The sequence below is a fragment of the Myotis nattereri genome (genome assembly GCF_964212035.1).
Source record: "Myotis nattereri genome assembly, chromosome: 4".
NCBI lineage: Eukaryota > Metazoa > Chordata > Mammalia > Chiroptera > Vespertilionidae > Myotis > Myotis nattereri.
Genome location: NC_138079.1, coordinates 19,383,558 through 19,407,833, shown reverse-complemented (window position 1 = coordinate 19,407,833; position 24,276 = coordinate 19,383,558). Strand labels below are relative to the sequence as shown.

Genomic DNA, 24,276 nt, shown 5'->3' with positions numbered 1-24,276 from the left:
ACAGATGAATGAATGAATGGATGCATGGATTCTTGGGTTGATTAATATGTAGAAAGATCTTTCTTACCCTTACCATGGCAGAATAATCGAATCAAATAAAAACAATTAAGTTTAGGCATGTATGGTGTGTATTAGATAAGCTAATTAATCACATTAACCATCCTTAACACCTTGCTTAGAGGCATTTGAATCAGACGGGCTTTATTTATCCTTCAAGAATACAATGCTGCACAGAAAAAAAAAAAGCAAAGTTTACTGAGTTATAGCTTAGAGCCATTGAGTGAATGAATTCCAAACCAGTATCTTTCATCATGAGTTTTATGGAATTTCCTGTGAAAATAATTTTCAAATGACACTAGGCACAAAGGAGGCAACTTGCACCATCACTGGAAATCGGAATTCAGTAGGTGTCACTGAGAACAGACATTAGCATTTGTACTGATGTTCCTGGTATAGAATTCTTGGCACACAAAGGAGAGATAAAAGGCTCATAAAAATGGATTCACTTATCCATCAAAGTACAGTTGACTCACAAGGTATAAATATGTATAGTTTAAAATTTTTAGGACACAGCTAGGATGAGATTTTATAACCTTAGAGTGCTTTTGGGTTCTTGGGCTGAATAACAAATCATAAGTTGTTGTCACAGCATTAGGGTTGCTGGGGGACACTGTGAGGCCAGGCTGAACAGGGTCGGAATTGGGTTCAGAGAGAAACCAAGTTCCCTGCTCTGACCCTAGAAGTACATTTGAAGGGGACATTACTTCCATTCTAGGAGATTGTTATGACAGAAGTTCTTTCTAATCATTAAAAGTTCTGGTTATTTCACACAAATTTAACAAGTATACACCAAAGGACTTGTATGCAAGCATATAAGCCTAACCAATGGACACAGACAACAGGGGGGTGAGGGCATGAGTGGTGGTGGGGGGGGGGTTTGGGGGTATAATGGGGGGATAAGGACACATATGAAATACCTTAATCAATAAGGAAATTAACAAAAAACAAGTACACAAACTCTTCTTTCTTGAGTCGCTAAGGAAGTGATCCAACCATCCTAGTCTCATTTCCATTTTGATACATTTTAAATAAGTGTTCTCAAAATTGCATTTTCTAACATACAGAAGATAAAGTCTAGATCAGTATAAGAGCATTGAGGGGTGGGATGTGAGGACAGGAATCATGCTATTGTCACACATTTGGGAGTTGTCACCCTATGCGTGGTGCAGGAGAAGAGAAAGTGAGTTCATATGTATTTATTTTATTTACATACACTTTAATAGCACATACGATGTGGAAAATGCATAATTTCCTGAAAAATATTAACTAATTTAATACTGCTGAAATGGATACTATTTTTTTCACATTTTTGCATATGGGGAATCTAAAACAGAGGTTAACTAATTAGCTTGAGGTCACACACTTGGCTAGTGGTCGATGTAGGTCGATGTACGATTCAAACCTAGGCACTAGGGCTCCAGAAGCAAAGATGGCTTTCACAATGGCAAGCAATGCAACCTCTTCTGTTGGGGAAAGTTTCTAGAGAAATTATATCGGGCTGAGCTTCTCAGGCCTGGGTACTCATTAGACTTATCTTCCAAGGTTGTAAAAAGTTCTGATACTTGGCACACCCCGAACAATTAAATTAGACTTTCTGATGGGGGCTCAGGAATTGGTATTCTTCGTCCTTGTAGATGCCTTATATGCAGCCCTTGTGTGAGACAAAGAAGTCAGAGGCATCATTTACAACTTTCAGGGGCAAACGCAGTAAGAGAATCCTCAGAAGGAAAAGCCAAGTGGGCAGTGCGGTGAAATCTAATGTGAAGTGGATTAAAGGACCTAGTTACTTTAAATACTAAACTCACCTGCTGTACATCTATGCTTAGTTTTACTTTATAATTAAATTCTCCTTTAGCAGACCTCCAATATCTTTGTGGAATCTCATACACACACACACACACACACACACACACACACACACTCACACATACACTCTATGTGGCCTGGCTCTAAAGACCTTTATGCTTTACATTCCTCTGCTGTTGATGCCTTTTTTATGTAATAATATGTACATATATTTTCAAATTCTGTTTCAGAAGCAATTTCTACGTATTTATGATTCTCTATCTAACTCTAAGTGTTTTATTTCTTGTTTATAATGCAATGTATACATAAAGTAAAAGCAAAAAGGAAATGATATGCCATGTGAAATTTCTCTCTCTTTTCCTGTTTATTCATCGGTGTGAAGGGTTAATGTTATTCACAAAGGTATTTATATTAAATCCCCTGGGTTTACATTGCATATTGTGGCTATGCAATGGGGTTTTTTAATGCATTGTCACTCATTTTTGGTTCTGCTTTCTGAAGTGAGAACATCAATACATTTGAAAATTCAAGACAAGTTAAACTCCCAATTTAGTGTTTTAAAATCCTGTAAAGGCCATAACTAGCTGCTGGATCACCCATTTAGAGTGTTGTGTGTATTGTATTTGTGTCCTTTGTGTGTATATATGAGCACGATAAGTATCAAACCGGTAAACATTTATTCGGGGCTCACTTCATGACAGGCACCACATATAAAAAGAGTAAATGTGGAAGGACTGTTGATGTAAATGGTTTTACAGTTCACGAGAGTACAGAGGGTGGAAGAAATATCTCTACTTATTGCAGAAAAACTAGGATTCCTAGAAAAGACAGTGGAGCTGGACATCAAGGGTGAGTAGGATTTCTCCAGCTGGAGGTGAATGTCCTCCAGGTAACAGGGTCTCTTGGGCAGGAGCACAGAGGAATGAGAGTTTCAAATAAACAGTCAATAAGTCTGTGTGGTCCCTGCAGGAGCTCCCTGGCAGCACAGTTGGAAACTACTCTAGGAGGGATATTGAAACCCATTCATGCCATGCTATCCATAGCATGTCAAGGGGTTTAGATTATTTTTCTTTTAATAGGAAGAGAAACCCATTAGATTTTTAATTTTTTTTTAATGAAGGAGAGTACCGTGATTGATTTTGTGCTATGGGACAATGACTCCGATGCCTTTATGTAAAAAGAGGTGGAGGAAAAAGCAAGTTAGGGATGCTTTTCAGCCTTGCAATTATAAGTGGAGATGCAAGCCAGCTGAGATAGTTGCAGGGATGAGAAAAGGCAAATAATGTATTCAACTAATAGAATATCAAAATAGATCCAGAGACATAGAAGCGTAGAACAGACTGTTGAATCTCAGAGGAAAGGCGGGTGTGGGTGGGTTGGAATAGATTAACCAAAGAACTTGTATGCTTGTATGTATAAGCCGGGAGGGGGGTCAAAGGGGGGAAAAGGAGGACATATATAATACTTTCAACAATAAAAGTAAAAATTTTTAAAAAGAAAAGCAAAAAAAATAGAATATTTATATTCATCAGGGAAATTAATAAAAGATTTCAAACAGGCCATCGATGCACTTTAATCCACTTATATTTTCCATGTATTTCTAGCAAGTTTGTTGTTTTACTACCCAAGATGCCCCCCCCCCCCCCACCAAAAAATAAAGAGTGGAATCTAAAACTGTCATGCTGGACATGGCATTTGACAAAGTAATTACATAACATATATTTTATTGTATGTTCAGAGTAGTACCATGGTGTGCTCCACTTCACACTTGTTTATTGAAAGAAGAAATGAATGAATCAATGAATTAATGCCTACTTTAACATCACTGCACTTCAATACTTTGATTGTAAAATTTGGACATTGTTTCAAAATATTTCTTTTAAAAAAAAAAAAAGCCTGAGCAACTGAAAGGAAAGTAGCAATTTTATATTCCCCAAACTGAGCAGTTACTTTTGACTCCTCCAAGAGGTAAAAGGGGTGCTGCTGGTTGTATAACTTGGGGTGAACATATTACTCCTTTATGCTCAGTAGAGATTTCCTTCCTTAGTTAGCAACATATTAATTTATTTACTTCTAGTTTGATATTTTTGCTTTTACTTTATTTCAAGTCAGAATAGTGGCGTTGAACAGGACAGTAAGAAGAGGTACTCACTTAAAAAGTTGTAGGAGGCAGAGACCAAATGGATGGTTACCAGAAGGGAAGGGATGGATAATATTGTAATAAGTTTACAAGGTGACACATCATTACTAGATTTAATGGAATGATTACACTGTAAGGTATAAAAATCCCAAACAACTATTCTGTGCACTCGAAACTGAAATAACCAATATAAGTTTGTATACAACTATACTTAATAAAAAGTCAAACAAAGTTTGTAAAGACTCAAGTATGACTATGAATATAGAAGACTAAAAAAGTTTCCTTCAATTTCTCTTAGTACATAAGTAATATGACCAAGTGACAAAAAAATGAGAAATGCTACAGATAATTAGGACTGTCTTTAATGTTCTATGTCAATGAGCCTTTGGGTTAATGCAGTCTAGAGACAGAGAGGTGCTCTCACAGTTATGTTTGCAATTATTTTGGGTTCCTCAATTTCTCAAATACTATCCTAATTAAAGGTTCCCTAATGCCGGTATGTAATTGTTGATTTTTAAATTGCAACTGCAAATTACTTACACCCTTGAAAGTTCAATAAGCCTTTAAACCTTTGAGCTTTTCTATTGATGTCCTAATCATGAAATTAAAGCATATGTAGTAAGCAGAAGAGATCATGTAAGCAGTGGCATGTTCTCTATGGGGTACAAATCAATAAAATTATCGTGATGACTTTTAGTTCAATGATCTAGCTACTGGAAATGGACACAACTTTTAAAATTGATATTTAAAGCATGCATCATTTGCACAAACTATATCATTGCCTAACATTTTGGTTATAATGCCTAAATTATTATCAGTGACATCATATGCTCACAGAGTAATGCCAAATTCCCCCCAAAAGAAGCCCAGCAGATAACATACATGGCCTTGACCTCAGTCAAATAAAGATGCTAGAGTCTTATCTTCTTATTTTCCAGGTGCATATGTGCTCCAGGTCAAGGCCACGGATGCAGATGACCCAACCTATGGAAACAGTGCTCGAGTCGTTTACAGCATTCTTCAGGGACAACCTTATTTCTCTATTGATCCCAAGACAGGTAAATTTTTTATTAGAAATAACATTACCACCTTCAAATATTTAAACTTTAATTAAATCTTGGCATGGGAAGTTGCCTATTCTAATACTACAATAAAGTTTGCATGCACTGCAATCAAGCAAAGGAAAATAGGGTCTTACCTCACTGCTGCAGAGTTATTTCCTTTGGATTGAATAGAAATCTTTGTGTAAATATAAATCTTTCTTACATATGTGTGCCAACTCCACATTTGCTAGTTAGAATTCTCTGTATTATTTACTTTACATTTTCAAAAGTCCTTGCTTTTTTAAATTTTTTATTATCCTGGCTAAAACAGACCTTTATTTCAGGTTTTCTTGGCTGGGTTCAATCATGTTCAGTTTGGGCCTTGTTGACATATGGTATGATCATGGAGCTTTTATTGCTATTTTCATCAAAGTTTATGAATGATGGACTTGGATTAATAAAGTTTTATGCTTCTAGTAGGGAAAAGATAGGGTTGGAAAACTGGAAATACCAAACTAGTCTGTTTTTAAAACCAGTCTCATTTTTAATAAAGCCATTTAAATTGTTTTCAAAAACAAATATATAAGAATCTATGGGAAGTCTAGAAAGGGCAGGAGGGTAGTGAGAAATATTTTGTATTTGTTTTTAAATAAAATGAGGTCCCCATGCTTTGAGAGAAACTGTTTTACATGCTGGATAGGAGAAATATATCAACAAATATTGAAGGGAAGTTATCTAAAATATTAAACATCCTTTTATCAGGCGGAAGCATGATGGGTTATTTTTTCTTACATAATTACCTATCTTTTCTAAATGTACCATAATGGGTAATCTAATAGGAATAGAAGTATGAACAATACATGTGTCTTACATCTTTACAAACTCTAAGAAGCACTTCTCAGCGACAGAGGGGATGGAGGAACGAGAAAAGAGGTGAGAGATTGGTGAGGTATTAGAGTACAGTTACTGGCTTGCAGTGATTAACTCTATAGACTAGGTGAGTTTATGTACTCAGATTAAATGTGGGAGCAGAAAGATGAAGGGCTTGATATTATGGACATGACTACAGATGGAGCCAATATCTATCTTTAAGAAAATGTAAGATAAAATCATACAAAGATGAACTTAAACAGACTGCATGGATAAAAATATAATTGTTAAAGTCAAATTAATATTAGACAGATACAAATTATATGAGTCAAACACTTACATTCCCTTGACTTTACTTGTTAATAACCAACCTCGAATAAATTCTAATGTCTTTAGAAAATATTATATCATAGAAAAGTAGTATATTCATAATATGGTTTATAATTGTGTATTTTTATTTTTTACATAATGATTATTATTTAGAACTGAAGATGAAACAATTCTGGCATAAACTATGGAATAGATTTTTTGAAGCATTGATTTTCACTGGAGACAGAAGTCTTGATACTAACAATACCTCAGACCACTAGACAGGAAAAGAGTGGATGATGAAACGCTTCATTAATAAAATGATAACTAGTTTTCATGCACAGAAACCATTAAGAAGACTTCTTGTCAAATTTATCACCTTGTGGTTAATAAGAGTAAATAAAAAATCAAGCATAATTGCAATTTCTCAGAAATAGTCTCCATTTGTTCCAGCCATATAGCTTTCTTTTATGATTCCTTTTGCTCTTATTAAATAAAATGCATGAGAAACTATTATCTTAAAAGTTTCCACATTTGAGTGTAGATGCAGTTAAAAACAATTTTTAAAGAAAGAGTCTCATCAAAACTTCTGGTGCCTAAGATTTATGAAGAGATAAATATAACCATTTATTTTTCATTTAAAATAAAGAAAAAATATTTAAAGATTTCTTTATTGACACTGTTGTGTGACAAACATTATTTGGATTAACTGAAATTTTTTTTCTGAATTAGTGTTCAAATATTCATTTATATGCCTTAAAATACCATTAAATATTTTTAAAACTCACAAATAGAGATAAATCTATAAAATATTAAATAACATTGACATTGTTAATTTTATAGCCTATTACATATGTATTATATTAACATGTTATGCTATATGACATACATTTTTACACTTAACATTTAATTAGAAAAACATTCACAATTTATAAAACATCAAGCAAGATACATTGTAATATTTTACCTAGTGTAAGAAATCAAGATGTTAAATATCTCCATATAATTGTTTATAGAATTATTTAATTGAAGAAAATAAACATGAATTACTTACCGTATGTCTGAAATTATATTTAAGATTATTTTAAATTATTTAAATCTTTCCCTAAATGATTTCAAAAACTACTCTGACGTGGATAACTAGATACTGCTACTATGGGTATCATGTGGTGATATAGTGTATTTTCCTAAATTATCTGAGCCCCAACTTGGGAGAACATTATGATATAATTTATCTAAATTTAATTTTTCACTTCTCTGAACTTTAAAAATTTTATTGAGGCAAAATATACATAATAAAATTACCATCTAAGCCATTTTATGTGTACAATTCAATGGCATTAAGCACATTGACATTGTTGTGCAACCTTTATGACCATCTATCTTCGGAACTCTTTACAATATCATGTTCATTGTCAAAAATAATGTGTGTTTATGAGTGTTTATTTTATGTATTTAAACATATTTCTAGATTTCATATGAAAACAGTTAAGTGAGAATGGAGTTCCATGCATAAGATACTCGCCTCCGCCCTTCGTCCTTTATTCACAATTCTGATGGTATGTGCTCTGAGAACCTCTCCTAGCTTATGTTCAGGGAAGTCTGATAAAGGTTGCTGAGAGAAATCACTCTTTCTCGAGATTTTTGCTTTTTAAATTTGACTATCACCTTTATTTCAGGAATTATAATCTTTAAGGCTCTGTCCTAAATGAAACCTTCTGCCATATCCTGACTGATAATAATTTTTTTCTGGACTTTAAAAATGTGTTGGAAGCAAAATAAGTCAGTCACAGAAAGACAAATATCACATGATCTCACTCATTTGTGGATTATACTGAACAACATAAATTGATGAACAAAAACAGATCCAGGGCAGAGAAGCATCGATCAGATGCTAAAACCTCAGAGGGAAGGTAGGGATAAGAAGGAGAGATCAACCAAAGGACTTGTATGCCTGCATATAAGCCTAACCAATGGACACAGACACCAGGGGATAAGGACATATATGTAATACCTTAATCAATAAAGAAAAATAAAATAAAATAAAATAAAATAAAATAAAATAAAAATGTGTTGGTGTTTTGAGCCCCATTTAAAAGTAAAGCACTGCCCAGAGTTTATATTTTATAGTAACTATATAAATACTTAAGAGTGCTTTATTATTTGAAAATGCTTTTTGATATTAATTCAGAGTTAAGTCTTACAGGATTCACACACCTCAGTTGGTGCTGGTGAGAGAGATATAACTTTTTACTCTTCAAGAGTAAAAAAAAAAGCATTTGCTACAGAAAACAATCATTACTCTCCCCCTACCCCCCATTCATACAAGGACTAATAGGAACTTAACAAGAAAAGAAAAACAATAGATGGTGATAAATGTAAGGAAGGAAATGTGTTAGGGGAATAGACAAGTATTAAGATGAAAAAAACAGATTAGCTATTTTAAAATATTTTGCATATCGGTAGTAAAATTATTTGACTAAAAACATTCTGCAGACAATGGTTTCCTTGTGAGAACCATTGCCACACTTCGTGAGAACTCTGTGTGAACTTCACTTGCCTAATTTCAAAAGTCATGGAACGTCAGCAGACAGAACTCAGAATGTTTGACCTTGAAAGGGAAGTGCTCTGGGGGGAGGTGCTACCTGACTTTAGGAAGCTGGAGAGCTGTCAGGTACAAGACGAACTAGCCGTGTTCTGTGCTGCTGGAGAAATCGGCTGTCAATGGCTGGTATGAATTCCAGGAAGAAAAAAAATTCATTTTATATATAAAAAAGATGTTAGTACCTGTCCGTAATAAGAGTAGTGCTTTGTGAGATTATGTGCTTTAAATTGCTGGCAATGCTAAAGCAGATGATGAGTAATGAGCAAATGTTTTATCCTGTTGTTCAAATGACAGGATTTCCTTGATCCTCATGACTGAATAATATTCTATTCTATGTGTCCAGTCTTCTTTATCCAATCATCCACAGGTGGATACTTAAGATATTTCTATATTTTAGCTATTGAGAATAATGCTGCAATGAACATGGAGGCACAGATATTCTATGAGCCTCTGTTTTTATTTATTTTTATTTTTACTACATTTATTTTCTCTAGATATATGTCCAGAAGTAGGATTGTGGACCATAAGGTAGTTCTAATTTTAATTTTGTGAGGAACCTCCACGCTATTTTTCATAATGGCTGCACCAATTTTCTTCTCCACCCACAGTGTACAAGTGTTCCTCTTCTCAGCTTTCTTCCAACATTTACTACTATCTCTGTCTTTATGATGACAGCCATTCTCACACCTGTGATACCTTAGTGCACCTTTGCATGTGGCCATTTGTATAACCTCATTGCAAAAAAATTATTCAGTTCCTCTTCCCATTTTTAACCGTTTTTTTGTTTGTTTGTTGTTGTTGTTGAGTTATATGAGTCTTTCCTATTTTGGATAATAATCTCTTATCAAAGATAGATCTGCAGATATTTTCTCCCATTCTATAGATTGCTTTTTAATTTTGCTGACTGATTCTTTTGCTGGGCAGAAGCTGTTTAGTTTGATATGGTTCTGCTTGTTGATTTTCAAGATGCTTCCCAGAAAGTTTATTTATCTTTGAAAAGCACTGTGACTTCCTTCCCCCACTGTGGTCTGTTTTGATACCACCCTTCCCATGGCAGGATGCTGCGGCCACCTGGGCTCTCCCTGGGTGCTCTGAAGGGCTGTGCTCCCCTGCTCTGCCTCCCTGGGGTATCCTACCCTATGTTATTTCCAGGTCTGCTTTCTCCACTTCTCTGAGATTGCAGCTCTAAAGCTTTGCCTGAGAGTAGTTTTCTGACACTGTGTTTAACGGCACTTGATTTCTTTTTCCTCATAGCACTAATCACCATCTGAAATTAGCTTAATTATTTAAGTACTTCTTTATGGCCTCCTCACCACCCCACATGAACACATAGCCATTAGATGTGCATTCCACACAAAAATCTTGTACAGAGACTGTATTAATTATTATCCCAGATGGAAACAGATGGCACCCCATTGGGCAATTTGAGATTCATTTAATAAGAGAGCTCTTTATTAAAGTGTGAGCAGACTGTAGGGAAACCATGGGGACAGGACAGAATCCGGAAGAGGAATACAAGTACATTCAGTTGCCACACTGGGGCTGAAGGAATGAGAAGGGCCTGGAGACACTGTGGGGTGAGGGACTGTGACAGGAAATAGGGGGGTTTCCATGAAAGGAATACCCCAACCTCATTCTCCTTTACACCATGCCATCTCCTGACAATTGGCCTAAGGCAACCAGAAGCCAGAGAACAGACAGAGGTCTAGGAAAGTGTATGAAGTGGATCTGGGGGAATAAGTGGAAGAGTGTTTGCTATTATACCTTCAAACCTAATAACAGGGCCTGAATGAAGCATATTTTAGTACAAATGGTCACAGAATCTATTGTTGCATGTCTCAGTCCTACCCTCAATTCAAGAAAAGCTTATATAAATATCTTGGATTATCACATGTAATATTTTCTTCCTCATATGTAGTATGGAATTATTTTTATCTCAATTTGTTTTCAGCATATTTAACACATTTTTACAAAATAGGCTGATATCCACCCAGATTGAGGATCTTGTATACAATATGTGGTGATTGCAGATGGCGAATATATCCCCTGGAAGACTTGCATTCCTGGATATATATATATATATATATATATATATATATATATATATATATATATAATTTTATATATAATTCCCTCAGCCATATATTTCCATTAATTTTGGCAGAAATAAAATCCATTTTCTTCATTCTTGTTTTTACTCTAGTTACCATCGTAATTATATATGTTGGAAAGTTTATTAGGTTTAACACACTCAAAACCTACTAGGATCCAATGAATATTTACCTATCTACTCCTTTTTCCCCCCCAATAAATAGGATGTATTCCAGATTAATTAAAGTTTGTGGTGGCACTCCTACAAAGTACTAATACTGTTCCATAAAATGCATATGTGTGTGTGTGTGTGTGTGTGTGTGTGTGTGTGTGTGTGGTGTTTTTTTTTTTTCTTTTTAGGCTGCAGCTATTATTACAGAAGGTTGTTGCTGCATCTTTATATACAACTATGGAAAAATAGAGATGGGCTCATGAACTGAGGCCTAGGACCTGAAATAACAGAATGCAGCATTTCTCTCTGCTGGTTACATTCGACTAGCACTTAAGCCCGGTCCTTGGCAAGGTTCCTCCCTGCTCAAGAGCACGCAATGCACTTCTGTTTGTTTGGCTTTAAAAGTTAAGCAGTTAATAAGCAGTGTGTACCCAGAAGAGTAACTTCTTGAAAAGTAGGTCTGTTTCCCTTCAGGCTGATTCCATGGACCACAATGTTTCAAGATTCTCTTCTCACATTGAACGTTGCCTGAATCGCTAGATTCAACTCTAAAAATTTAAATTCTACCAGTGTCATATTTTATTTCCCGGGGACCGGGGTTTAAAGTGGAAATGATTGTGGGGAGCAGAAGCACATCATACTCAACAATGAGATTTCTTTGAAACTACGTGAAGGGCCCTGTTTGCTCTCTAACTTCTAACACGTCTTCCGGTTGAGCCGCATTACACCGGAAGTGGGGCTAGAAGGAGCAGAAAGGTCCCCTACCAGACTCAGGATGGAGCAGGAGGGCGGGGCAGTTTGAGGTCATGATGGCAATTGTAACAGATCACCAGAAAGAAAAAAATCTAGGCTTAAGTAAGTCTGTTAATGCTTACTTGCTCTCTTTAATAACAACCTAATATATGTGTGTGTATGTATAACACATTCATACATTTTCATATTGGAAATATTCATATTAGAAATTAATTGAGTAATATATACATATGCATTTTTCATATTGAGAATGAATTGAGTAAAGATAGATCTGGTCAACAACAGGACAACACAGCATGCATATGAATTAAAACCCAGGCATTTATCTAAAAATATAAGCATTGTAATGCAGGCAGATGTCATATAGCTTAAGGCATGTAGGAGAGGCCATTGAGGTGCAGAGGTGAAAACTTTTATTTAAGAGACTTGGGAATGAAACATTAGAAAACTGAAATGAAGAGAGGAAAAACAGATTGGAATAAAAGTCAGTGCCAATGCATGAATAAAGCAGCAGTAGCAAAAAATGGAGCTTGCCTTTTTTGCAACTATTTTCTGGCAAGGGTTAGAAGAAATCTTAGATTGTAGTTAAATTTGAATTAGCAGCAAAACAAGATTTGGTAAATTGATAGTGGAAAGAATAGATTAAATGGGGATTGATATTTAGCTTATGATTCGGAGGTTGTATTTTGTGTCTGTGTCTGAGAGTTGATATTATCTTTGTCCTCACATGTGCTACTTTATTTAAGGAACAACACTATCAAAGACACATGGGTTTAAGATAAATCCTCTGCAATCTTTTGCTAAAACTACTGGCTATAGATTGGAATTTGGCATAAAATTTATTTATAATGTTATTTCAACAAATCCAGAAGGTTTTAGTTATTTCACTATGAATAAATAGAAATAGAAATTAATTCAACACTTGGGCACAGAGTGGAAAAATAGGATATGTATATATGCGTATATACTATATGATTCATGATCATAAATTTAGTTACTTATAGATTCATTCATTTATTCAGCCAATCTTTCAACTAGTCAGTTATTCTAACTGAATTCCTTTTAAATGGCAGGCACTATCCTAAATGGGAGGTAACTTGGTGATAAGAGAGACAAGGTCTCTGTAATGACAAAGTTTCATAAGACTTAAGTAGAAAAACTAGTGGCTAAAATAATTAAGAGGAATCTCTAAAGACAAAATAAAATATACGAAGGGGATGCTTAGTGTGTTTAAAATAGTAATGGATTTAACCTAAAAAAATTAAGAATGAAGAAAAAAATGGTCAGCTTTAGAAATCTCTCACGCAGTGTAATCGCTTAATGTTTTCAGTATATTCATCTGTAATTGAACATTTTCATTCTCTTTTAAAGACGGGATCATTCTGTATAAATAACGACTGACCTGGTTGACTAATAAATGACCGCCTTTTACAGCTGACGCATTATTCTTCAACCACATTCCACAGTGCCACATTTCATTACATGGCTGTCACCATAACATGTTTATGTCCTAACCACACTTTGGGTGTTTCAATTTTTAAAAGACACATAATTTTTGTTGTTGTGTCCTTGCTAGTGAATCTAGGTAGAATCATTTTCTTGTTGTGGACTATTTTCTTTTGGAAACTACAACTTGTGATATTTATCTTTTGTTATTTTTTTTTCCCTTAAGGTGTTATTAGAACAGCTTTGCCAAACATGGACAGGGAGGTCAAAGAACAATACCAAGTCCTCATCCAAGCCAAGGACATGGGCGGACAACTGGGAGGGTTAGCCGGAACGACCATAGTCAACATCACCCTCACCGATGTCAATGACAATCCACCTCGGTTCCCCAAAAGTATGTTCCTTCCTCTTAAGTCTAAATCAGTGCAGCTTTTGAAAAATGCTCTTACATTTCAACCAATACTACCGGGATGGCAATAGTTTTTCAGATACTTTTGGTCTTTGATAAGCATAGAGTAATGGATAAAAATTAAATGACTTCAGATTTTCAGTTTTCCATTAGACTCATGCACAGTGTGACTGTAATAGAAAAATAACATAAATGAGTCAAAACTTGAACACATAAGTCTTATGCTATCAATTTCTGTGGAAGTAAAATATTCACAGTAGATTGGGATATTGCTCTGATTCATTAACTGAAAGGTAATACACTTGACAATTGCCATGTATTAAGACATATTTCGCATATATGTCACCATGTTATTTGCTGTATCATTTAATTACCATAAGAATTCTCTGCCGTCTTTTTAGTGATTATGTGTTGAATCATCCTCATATACTTTTTTTTTTATCAGAGAGATTAAAGTGATGCTATTTACATTACTTTAATTCTATTTTATTTTGATTTTGCAATAGGTAAACATTGCTATAGTTTCAATGATAATAGAATGATCCATACGTATATCTTCTCTGTTACTCAGTTTCTCATTGAAAATGAATACCTCTCACGTGCGTTTTATCTAGTTTTCTTTTGCAGTGTTACATTTAACAGCCATCAGTACCTGTTCGATTTCTGATACTTTTTCAAGGATTAGTTCAGTGTTTCTGGGACTTCCGATACAGAAACTACATGTTTCTATTTCTGGTAAAATAAGAAATTCAAGCAAATCGCTAGGTACTCATTTGCAGGAACAGTTTTAAAAAACAAAACAAAACAGAAAATGATTCTCTTCTGACTCCAGAAGCAGAGTTTAAGTTCATCTAATAAAGTTATGTAACACTGAGAATCTTAATGAAATGGGCATTTTATTCCTTCAGCTATGTTGTTTTTCCATATTTTACTACTTTGTCATTTTTCCCTTAAATTTATTATCCATTTTTATGGAAATATATTTACTCAGTGACCATAAATTTTACTTGCCAATGTTATGAGTGGCAATTAGAAATCATCACACTTTAGCAAATGCAACATCTATATGAAAAATGGCTGGATAGCATTTGTTGTGGCTAACAACACAGAGTGTCTTAGAGCAATACGTTCCCTCACTTTGCTATTAAGGGAAACAGAAAAAATATAAATTAATGCTAAAAAGGAGAAAGAAATATGCATCTGATTATCTAGCACATGAGAATAATAAGGAATATGTTCCCAACCCAGCAAGCAAAGCTGTTGTTGCTTTTTCCTACTGCATATATGTGGCCAGCTGTAATAGCTAATTAAGGAAGATGGTTTGGGAGATACTCTGCTTTTGATACAATGTGGCATTGGGAACCTGGGTCCTCTTTTGGGTTTTGTGCATATAAAATATGTTCAGTCTAGAGTATAGGGAAGAGAAGACATCTACCTAGAGGGTGTCAGTATTCTTATTCACAAGGAGGATAGTGGAGCTTTTTTCAGATGAGGAATATAAAACTCGGCCAATGAAAGGATAGAGCTTGCCGAAACCGGTTTGGCTCAGTGGATAGAGCGTCGGCCTGCGGACTCAAGGGTCCCGGGTTCGATTCCGGTCAAGGGCATGTACCTGGGTTGCGGGCACATCCCCAGTGGGAGATGTGCAGGAGGCAGCTGATCGATGTTTCTCTCTCATTGATGTTTCTAACTCTCTATCTCTCTTCCTTCCTCTCTGTAAAAAATCAATAAAATATATTAAAAAAAAAAAAAGAAAGGATAGAGCTCTTGTAGGTATGGATGGAGGGCGGTTTGTCAAAGTCTGGGAAGGCCGTAGGTGCAGGGAAATGGAAATGTCTCCAGGGGAGAGGAACTAGTATGCTCAGGAAATCAGGATGAAGTGCAAAGGCCCCACTGAATCAGGAAGGTCACTTCCAAATCTTAATTATGAAAGGGAATCTGGATGAAGCCATGGGCCTGTTGGAACGCTGCATTCCTTCTAACTTGACTTAATGTGAAAATCAAAAAGTTGTTACTTTCTTTTACCTGTTGCTCTAAAACCGTTCGTTAGAACACAGCTGCAAAAGAGTTGCATGACATATGTTGAGTTGTCACCATAAACAGAGAAAAGAGAGGGCAGAAGAAATATACCAAGTAGATCCCTGTGATCAATTATTTTCTGCTTGTGCTACATGCATATTTGAACTATAGTCTGAACTTTAACAGGTGAGAGATATTTTTAAATCATGAGAAGAAAAGGAGCATTCACATTTTGCATGAATAAAAAATTAATCCCCTTGAAATGTTACATGCCTTTGTGTCAAGCCCTTTTTACTGTGCTGTCATTTTGAATTACATCCTTCAGGGGAAAAGACAGAATCCATTTATAAACAGAAAGCCATCTCTTTAGAAGCCAATGTTCTTTTTGCAGGAATATTTCTCACGGGGAGCAATTAAACTGCATATATGACATAAAATTACAAACTGAAATAATGGCCTTTTGAATGTAAAAGTCAAGGTAACATATATTCTATCCATAAATAATAGCTAGCTAAATTTGTTCATGCCTGTTAAGCAATTACACTGAAAAAAAATATCTTCCTTTAGAGGAACGTCATGAGTTACATTTTTCATTGCTTAAAAGGCACAAGATAATTTCTTAACATTTACTAATCATATTTTGGGATTTTTGTGAGTACATTTACATATGTGACATTGTTAAACACCCATTACATTCATTTTTTTCTATAAATCTGTTAGAGATGAAAATAAAAAGCATATATATTTGTATCATTCAAATATAAATCATTTGCTCTTTTATTGTTGTAAAATAGATGGTTTGTGAGATATCAGAACTTCCTACACATTTGATATGCTCAGGGTGACAATGATATCGACTCATACATTACTATGTGTCATGCTCTATGCAAAGTGACTTGCATATATGTTTCCATTTAATTGTTATTATAATAGTATAGCACTCGTTCAATTTTACAAATAAAACAGTAAGGCTATATGATTAAAAAATCTTAAGTAACTTTACCAAGATCACATGGCAACTAGGTGAGAAAAACCAAGACCTAATTTTATGCAGGAACTTCTGAACTCTAACATTTGATCACTCTCCTTCTTAGAAGGCAATTTTTGAGGGTAGTGTTTAGCCAAAAAAAAATCCTGCACATATCTCAGAAAACTGCCCATAAAAAAGGCAGTAATACCGTTTCATCAATATAAATAATACCTGGCATGTTAAAGGAGCTCAGGTCAGTCATATGAAGGCAAAATACTTTCTTTGCAAAATATTTTCAATCGAGTTATGAAGCTGCCATCTACTCTAGTAAAAGATATCTGTAGCAGGTCTCCATCTGTTAAAGTAAGCATGTTGACCGTTTCTATTATTTGAATTTTAAATGACTATCTAACAAGCTGATCTAAGTTCTGCATTATGAAATCAAATCAATTAAGTGATGTGCTTAATTCACATAAAGCAAAATATCCACACTTTTCCCACTTAGTCTTTTTCTGCTATATATTAACTTTATAATGAATATAAAAATGACTGAAGTGAAATGAAGCAATTTTACTCAGATTAAAAAGTATATACTGATTGTTAATATAATTTCCCTAGTATCCTTTAAAAGCTTATTTATTTTATTATCTTTCCAGTCTATGAAAATTATATTATAGTCCATTAAAAATTCCTTCATCTTTTATATATTATATATACAAGGCAAACTATAAGACAAATATCTACATACATGTAATACCTATATTACAAATGCAATGATACTCCAAAATAGAAATATGATCAAAATAATTATTGCCATAAATAGGATATGGTAATTAGATCCTACTGGGATCATCCTGTATAGTAAAAGGCTAATATGCAAATCAACTGAACAGCAGAACAACCAGTTGCTATGATGTGCACTGACCACCAGGGGGCAGATGCTCAACACAGGAGCTGCTCCCTGGTGGTCAGTGCTCTCCCATAGGGGGAGTGCCACTCAGCCAGAAGCCCTGAGCTGGGCTCAAGGCTGGCGGGCACTGCGGCAGTGGAGGGAGCCTCTCCCACCTTTGCTGTGGCATTAAGGATGTCCAACTGCTGGCTTAGGCTCGCTCTCCGTGAGGTGTCAGTAGGACATCCATCAAAACCTCCCAGACTGCGAGATGGTGCAGGCCTGGCTGAGAGACACCTCCCCCCCCCCCCAGGTGCACAAATTTCATGCACCGGGCCACTAGTTAAGAAAATATTTGTGAATAACATATAAGTTGAAAAGAAATATACAGTAAGAATTTCACAATAAAAAACGATATTGGTTATAGATTGCCACAACTCTGAAAGAGAAACATGTATTTATGTATCTCTGTGTGGTTTTGAATACAGCGGCAATATTTTATATCAGTATCTTAGAAAAGTAACGTTGATAACTTGGTAAAGGCTGAAGTAGAGTGTAGATGTTACACACATCCAGGGCAGTTGTTTTGAGGAGATACGCAGAGGCAGAATTGAGTGATGTTTCAGTGGCAGAATGGAAAGGACTTGGTCATATAGGGGATTCAGAGATATGTAAGATAAAGAGCCTGTGAAGAAAAAAATTTGAGGAGAAAGGTGGTTTCTCAGCTGCTATGATGACATTTGAGTAGAGATGAGCAGGAGATGGTTGAAAATAGAGGGATCCTCAAAGAGAAGTCTGAATCAAAAAAACATTTCTGATGGACATAAACATAGAAGTGATAAGTGCAGTCTGAGGCATAGATAAAATTAGGCAGATTATAGAAGACACAACTCTCTTTAAATTTTAAATACAAAGAAATCCAGGAAAGAGAATGAACAAAGATATAAGGAGAACATAAAATCTAACCACGTAAAAACTTAAATGCAGGGTGGGGCAAAAGTAGGCCTACAGTTATTCATATGGAAAATAATACAATAATTAATAACAATATAAGAATAAACTCTGTGCTTTTCACACTCACAACCTCAAATCTACTATGCACCACCCTGTACATAAACTTATGATGGGTGGGTAATTTTTAATCATAGAGGTGAAGGCATCATAAAGTCACCATTTGTTTCAAATGTTTTAAATTTCTGTATTTCATATTTGCCTTATCACTGGTCTTAGTGTGTTCATATAGGAAAAGAAATTGGACTTCTAAAACATTTCTTTAGAAGAGTTAAACCAATTATAAGAAAACCCAAAAACCATAGAAATAAAAGATTTTGTTCATAAGAAATATATCACATTAACAAATACTAGAGAAAATAAATTACATCATTCAGTGAATAATGTTGCATTGATTGCTAGTTTTATTGAAGTGTAAATGTAAAAAAGTCTATATCAATATTTTGTATTGCATTAAGGGGATAAAAAAATTTAATCCCTTTCCTCCAGAAGCTCTATGTATAATGAGGAGATGGTTAAGTTGGTGGGAAATTATACTACCTAAAGTAAAATAAGTGATAACCTTATTTACAGAATGACATATGAATGTATAAGATGGACACCCAAATAACTACAGAGTAGATCTGAGAGGATTTTAAAGGAAATAGCACCAACACTGATTTCTGAAACCTGTAAGAATTAAGACAGTGTGAGAACAAATGTGTACCAAAATATTTTAGACCATTGCAAAAGCAAGATGTATTATTAAAGAATTGTGAAAAAATGGCAATGAAAAACAATAAAATAATTTAACAAAAATTAACTATAAGCTATCATTGAAATAACGGGAAATATAATTTATGCAAAGGGAGATGAGGAGTAGTAGGAAAATGAATCATTTTAGGCATAAGCAATAAAATTGGAAGAGATAGGGAGCTTTCAAATAATAAAAGACATGCCATTACAGAAAATGTAAACCATTGTGTACATACACAATATATGAATATGTGATGAATATTTAGAAATAAAACTTGCAAATCAATTAATTAGGTGCAGTTAAAAATTTAGTTTGGCTAACAGAAACCAAAATATTATGAAAGAAAACTGTACCACCAAATTTAATTTTTCTAGACTCATAATATTTCAAAAAATATTTGTGAGTCCTTGGCCTGTGTTTTTAATTGGTTAGAGCATAGGCCTGCGTACCTGATAGTCACAGGTTCAATTCCTGGTCAAGGGCATGTACCTGGGTTGCAGGTCTAATCCCCACCCTGGTTGGGGTGCATTTGGGAGGCAAACAATTGTTGTATCTCTGTCACAGTCACATTGGGGTTTCTCTCTCTCTCTCTCTCTCTCTCTCTCTCTCTCTCTCTCTCTCTCTCTTTCTCTCTCTTCCCCTCCTCCCCCCTCTCTTCCCCTCTCTCTTTCACTCTCTAAAATCAATGGGGAAAATTTTTGTGAGAAATAAATGCTTTGGGTGAATAAATATCACCTTGTGTATTTCCCTTCCAAATATTTTTCAGGAGCTTAGTTTATAAGATGCTAAATTTACTGATAATTTGAGATAAAGCTTTACGGTGTGTGTGTGTGTGTGTGTGTGTGTGTGTGTGTGTGTGTGTGTGTGAAATTATTGGGCAATATCACTCACACCTCCTAGAGAAGTACCCATTTACTGGGTTCTGTTAGATAGATCAGAAATTATATCTACAAGGACAAAAGAAGAGTTTACATATTTAATGGAGCTTTTAAGGAAATATTAAATGTACGCCAGAAAAATGGGTGTACAATGGAAAGCTATTGATGCATTTGAAATGTTATGAACTCTTGCCAACTCTTCATCATGTTTACTATTATGTAATGGGTGGTTAGTATATAAATCACATTTATTAAAAATAGATATTTTTGAGAATCAGAAACACTTTTCATTCTGGCATTCATTAAGTAATATAAGTAGGTTGTTTTTCATTGCTCATCTGTAATTGGTTTGGTTGGGATTTCCAATGCAATTTCTTGAAAAATATTATAAAGAAATTAATTTTGCAAGGAAATATAGATATGTATTTATTGAATTTACACATTTGTACTTGAAAGCTAGAAGCTAGGTAATAAGGATGGGAGAATTCGAAAGACAGAAGAGGTATAATAAATGTGGATGCAGAAACAGAAGTCATTTTATCTTTAGAGTTACATTTCTTTCCCAGAACACTCTTAGATCTCCTAATTCTCTTTTCTCTATATCTTCATTTATTTTGCTTAAGAAGCACTGAAAAATGAAACTTTTACCAAGTAAATCCTACCCACTCAATCCACCCTTAATTGGAATTTGCATTCATCAGTATAGCTGATTTAAGAAAAAAAAAATGAATGTCTTGCATTAAAACACACACACACACACACACACACACACACTCACACACACACACACTCACAACCTTCTATGTGAACCCAATGTTGTCTCTATTTGACTAACACTCAGGCAATAAAACCAAGTAAAATGAAATGGGAAGACCAAATGAGAGATTGCAGGTTAGCTCAGAAATGTCACTCGATTGGTTCATCTCACTGCCTGGGAGTGCCCAGTTGTATGCTCCTCCGTTTCTTCATTTGTAGCAGGGTAGAGTGATGTGCTGGAGCTGGCTCTTCCAGGACCTTCGATCCAGTTGTGTACATCTCCCAACTCTGTGTTCAGTGATGCCCCACTGGCATGAATACTAAAATGAAGGGCTTACAACTGTCCTCCCTGCCTCTCTGACCTTATTATTAAACATTTACTAGGATATCACCAACTGAGAATAATAGTATCTACCTCACAGTCTTCATATGAGGATGAGATTAGTTTTTAAGAGAAAGTGTTTAGAAAAGTTCCTGGAAAATAGAGAGCACTATACAAATAATTGCTATTCTTATTGTGCCTATTCTACTGTACCTAAAACGTACTATCTATTTTAAAAGTTCATTCTTTCATGTTGATTTTCTAAAAGTGTATGCATTTTCTCCCACCAGTCCTCTTCATGGTAGAAGGAATGAAGTTTCTACTAAGAGTGATAGACATGACCCCTTTACCCTTGCCATGCAGAAGAGACTGCCGGTGAGGGGAAGGTGGGAAGAACAGACATCTGGACAAGAGTTAGTAGACAATTGCAGTGATATAGACAAGAACTATGAGTTATTTAATCTTTCTATGATTGTGGCACAGATGGTTGAAATGTCAGTGTGTGGATAGATCTGAGTTATTTTTAAGAGGTAAGACAATCAGCAATTTTAATGAATGTGCTTTGAAAGAGAGGATTCTAGTTTTGGAGATAGAGAGATTGTAATGTTACTTGCTGTGACAGTGGATATTAAAAAGGGTCTTCTTCTGGAGGGATAGCAGATCCATGAGCTTAGTTTTGAATATGTTCAGGCAGAAATGCCTTGGAGATATCCAGGTGAAGTACTGGAATCAGATGATGCTTTGTCATGTATAAAACTCAAATATGTATACAGGCCAGAATTAAAAGGTAAGAAAGTCTTAGCATGAATATAAAAAATGAAGTCAAGGGACTGATGAAAATCTTGGGAAGAATAAAAACTTGGATAAAACAGCCTGAGATAATGGTTCCTGATCATGATTGCAAAACAGAACAGCAGGCAGTTTAGTCAATCCTGCTGTTCAGGTCTAAACTCGGAACAATTAAATTAGAATCCCTTGGGCAGTCTTTTTATTTCTTTTTTTTTAAACTTTCTACATCATTCCAATATGCAGCCAAATTTTAGAATTACTTATCCAGATTCTACTTGCGAACACCAACAAAGGAAGCTAAGAAGAAGGAAGATGTATTTGGAGAAAAACCAGAAAGAGTGTCACGGATTTTAAGGAGCGAAGTTGTTTCAGGAAAGATGGAATGCACACGAGTATCCAGTGCTGCTTATAATGAATTCAACTAAAAAAGTTTTCACTGGATTTATGGACAAGGTTGTCATGGAGATTTCAGGGGAAAATGTTTTTAGTAGAGTGGCTGGTTGAAATACTAGATGAAAGCTGCTTTGTGGAGTGATTATCTGGTAGGAATTGGTAACAAGGACTATCTTTGAGAAGTTCGGCTGGAAAAGAAAAAGCAAATCAGGAGGCTGGCTAGGATCAGATATAAGGACAAGGGAAAAGTTTTGTAATGTGAGCAAATATGAGCAGCTTGCAGTTATTTGGAAGTATCTCATTTGAGAAGAAAGTACCGAATGCAGAGAAGATAGGCTCTGTAGTGAATAGTACGATACTTACAAATTGCTGGAGTTTAATAAGAGGAAACAGACTAAAAGGTCATCTCAATTGAAATTGGAGAAAAGGAGGAGGAAGGTATACAGATATAACCATAGATTAATGTTGACGTTTCCACTGGAAGCCAAGATAAAATGGGAACCACATAGCCAAGTGTGGCCCCAGAACAAAACCGAATTTTCAATTGAAATGTCAGGATACTCTTTAGACTCTTGGAAAAAATCTATCACAACAACCCTATTTGTATCCTTTTAACACACTTTTTATGGGGTGTGGAATGGAGGGAAAATTTGTGTGAAAGATTTCTTTGGGGAAGCCATGCGGAACCTTTATCTGATAAAAATAAGGATTAGGGCTGCCCTTCTCTCGCCTTGCAGGTCTGGAGAGGGAAGCCTTCCCTTCAACATGGACCAATAATAAAGACCCAAACCTGGGTAAAATGCATGGACTGATAACTGCCTCATGCTTAAAATTGCTAAAGTGTTTTGAGAAAGAGAAAGACAGAAGAACAGGTTTCCTTTTGGGAAAGTAATGACAGCCAACAAAAGAAGGAGTTAGAAATGTGTAAGCAGAAAGGAGAACCAGCCCAGAGTCATTTTAAGACCTGCCAGAGAGATTTTCCTCAGTGAGACGCTGGTGTGGAATGGATGGCGAGGAGATGCGGAGCTTAAGGAGGACGTTATATCAAAGTAGAGGGAATGCCTTTGTCAGGGTCTGTAATAGGAAAAGCTTCCGAGAGCCCTCAAAGGTACCACCAGGAAGAGTCAGTCCCAGAGAGACAAAACTATCCACTAAAGTAGAACAGCCCAGTTCCCTAGCTTTGCTGCCTCCTCTGGTTAGGCAAAATCACCCTGGCAAGCAAAGGATGAGACAGAGGAAAGCCTGCCACGCCACTCATACCCCAAATTCCATCTGCAATTGGCCCAGTGTGGCTTGGAGATTGGTAGCAGACAGGAGATGTCTTACTTTTGAATGAGAATTGAAATACTGATTACTATGATAGACTGAACAATTCTGATGCCCAAACCTAGATTTTGGGAAATTAAATTGAACATCAGACTGTCTATTATTTAACAATGGGCAGAAAAGACAAAGCTTACTCTCACCGAAGAAAATTTAAAGAACAATTGGAGACAAAGACAAGCACATTGTTATTGCATTTGCATATTGGGCTTTTGTAAAATGACAGTAACACATGTGAGATGGTTTGAAGGTTCAGAAAGCTGAGCTATCTTCTATGTGCTATGATTATATTTTCCTGTGAAATATACAACAAAAAAGATAAATGAAATAGTAACAATTGTAAAACAGAGGTTTAGGAAGAGTTGTTCAATTTAAGAGTCATGATGAAATGGTTACCTTTAGTAGTTGCATATTTTTCAGTTAATCTTTTTTTAAAAATATATATACATATGATTTCAGAGAGGAAGGGAGAGGGAGAAAGATAAA

General features: G+C 35.3%; 1 protein-coding gene across 3 annotated transcripts in view; it reads left to right on the top strand.

The window, feature by feature from the left end:
- Positions 1–24,276, top strand: part of CDH12 (cadherin 12) — a 728,469-nt gene that overhangs the window by 661,335 nt on the left and 42,858 nt on the right. For 2 of the 3 annotated variants that reach the window (XM_081088630.1, XM_081088631.1), the window contains 2 exons: positions 4,945–5,064; positions 13,522–13,689. In XM_081088630.1, coding sequence (XP_080944756.1) covers positions 4,945–5,064; positions 13,522–13,689 — 288 coding nt within the window. The remainder of the gene's footprint in view (positions 1–4,944; positions 5,065–13,521; positions 13,690–24,276) is intronic. The other variant, XM_081088632.1, reaches the window with a different exon arrangement.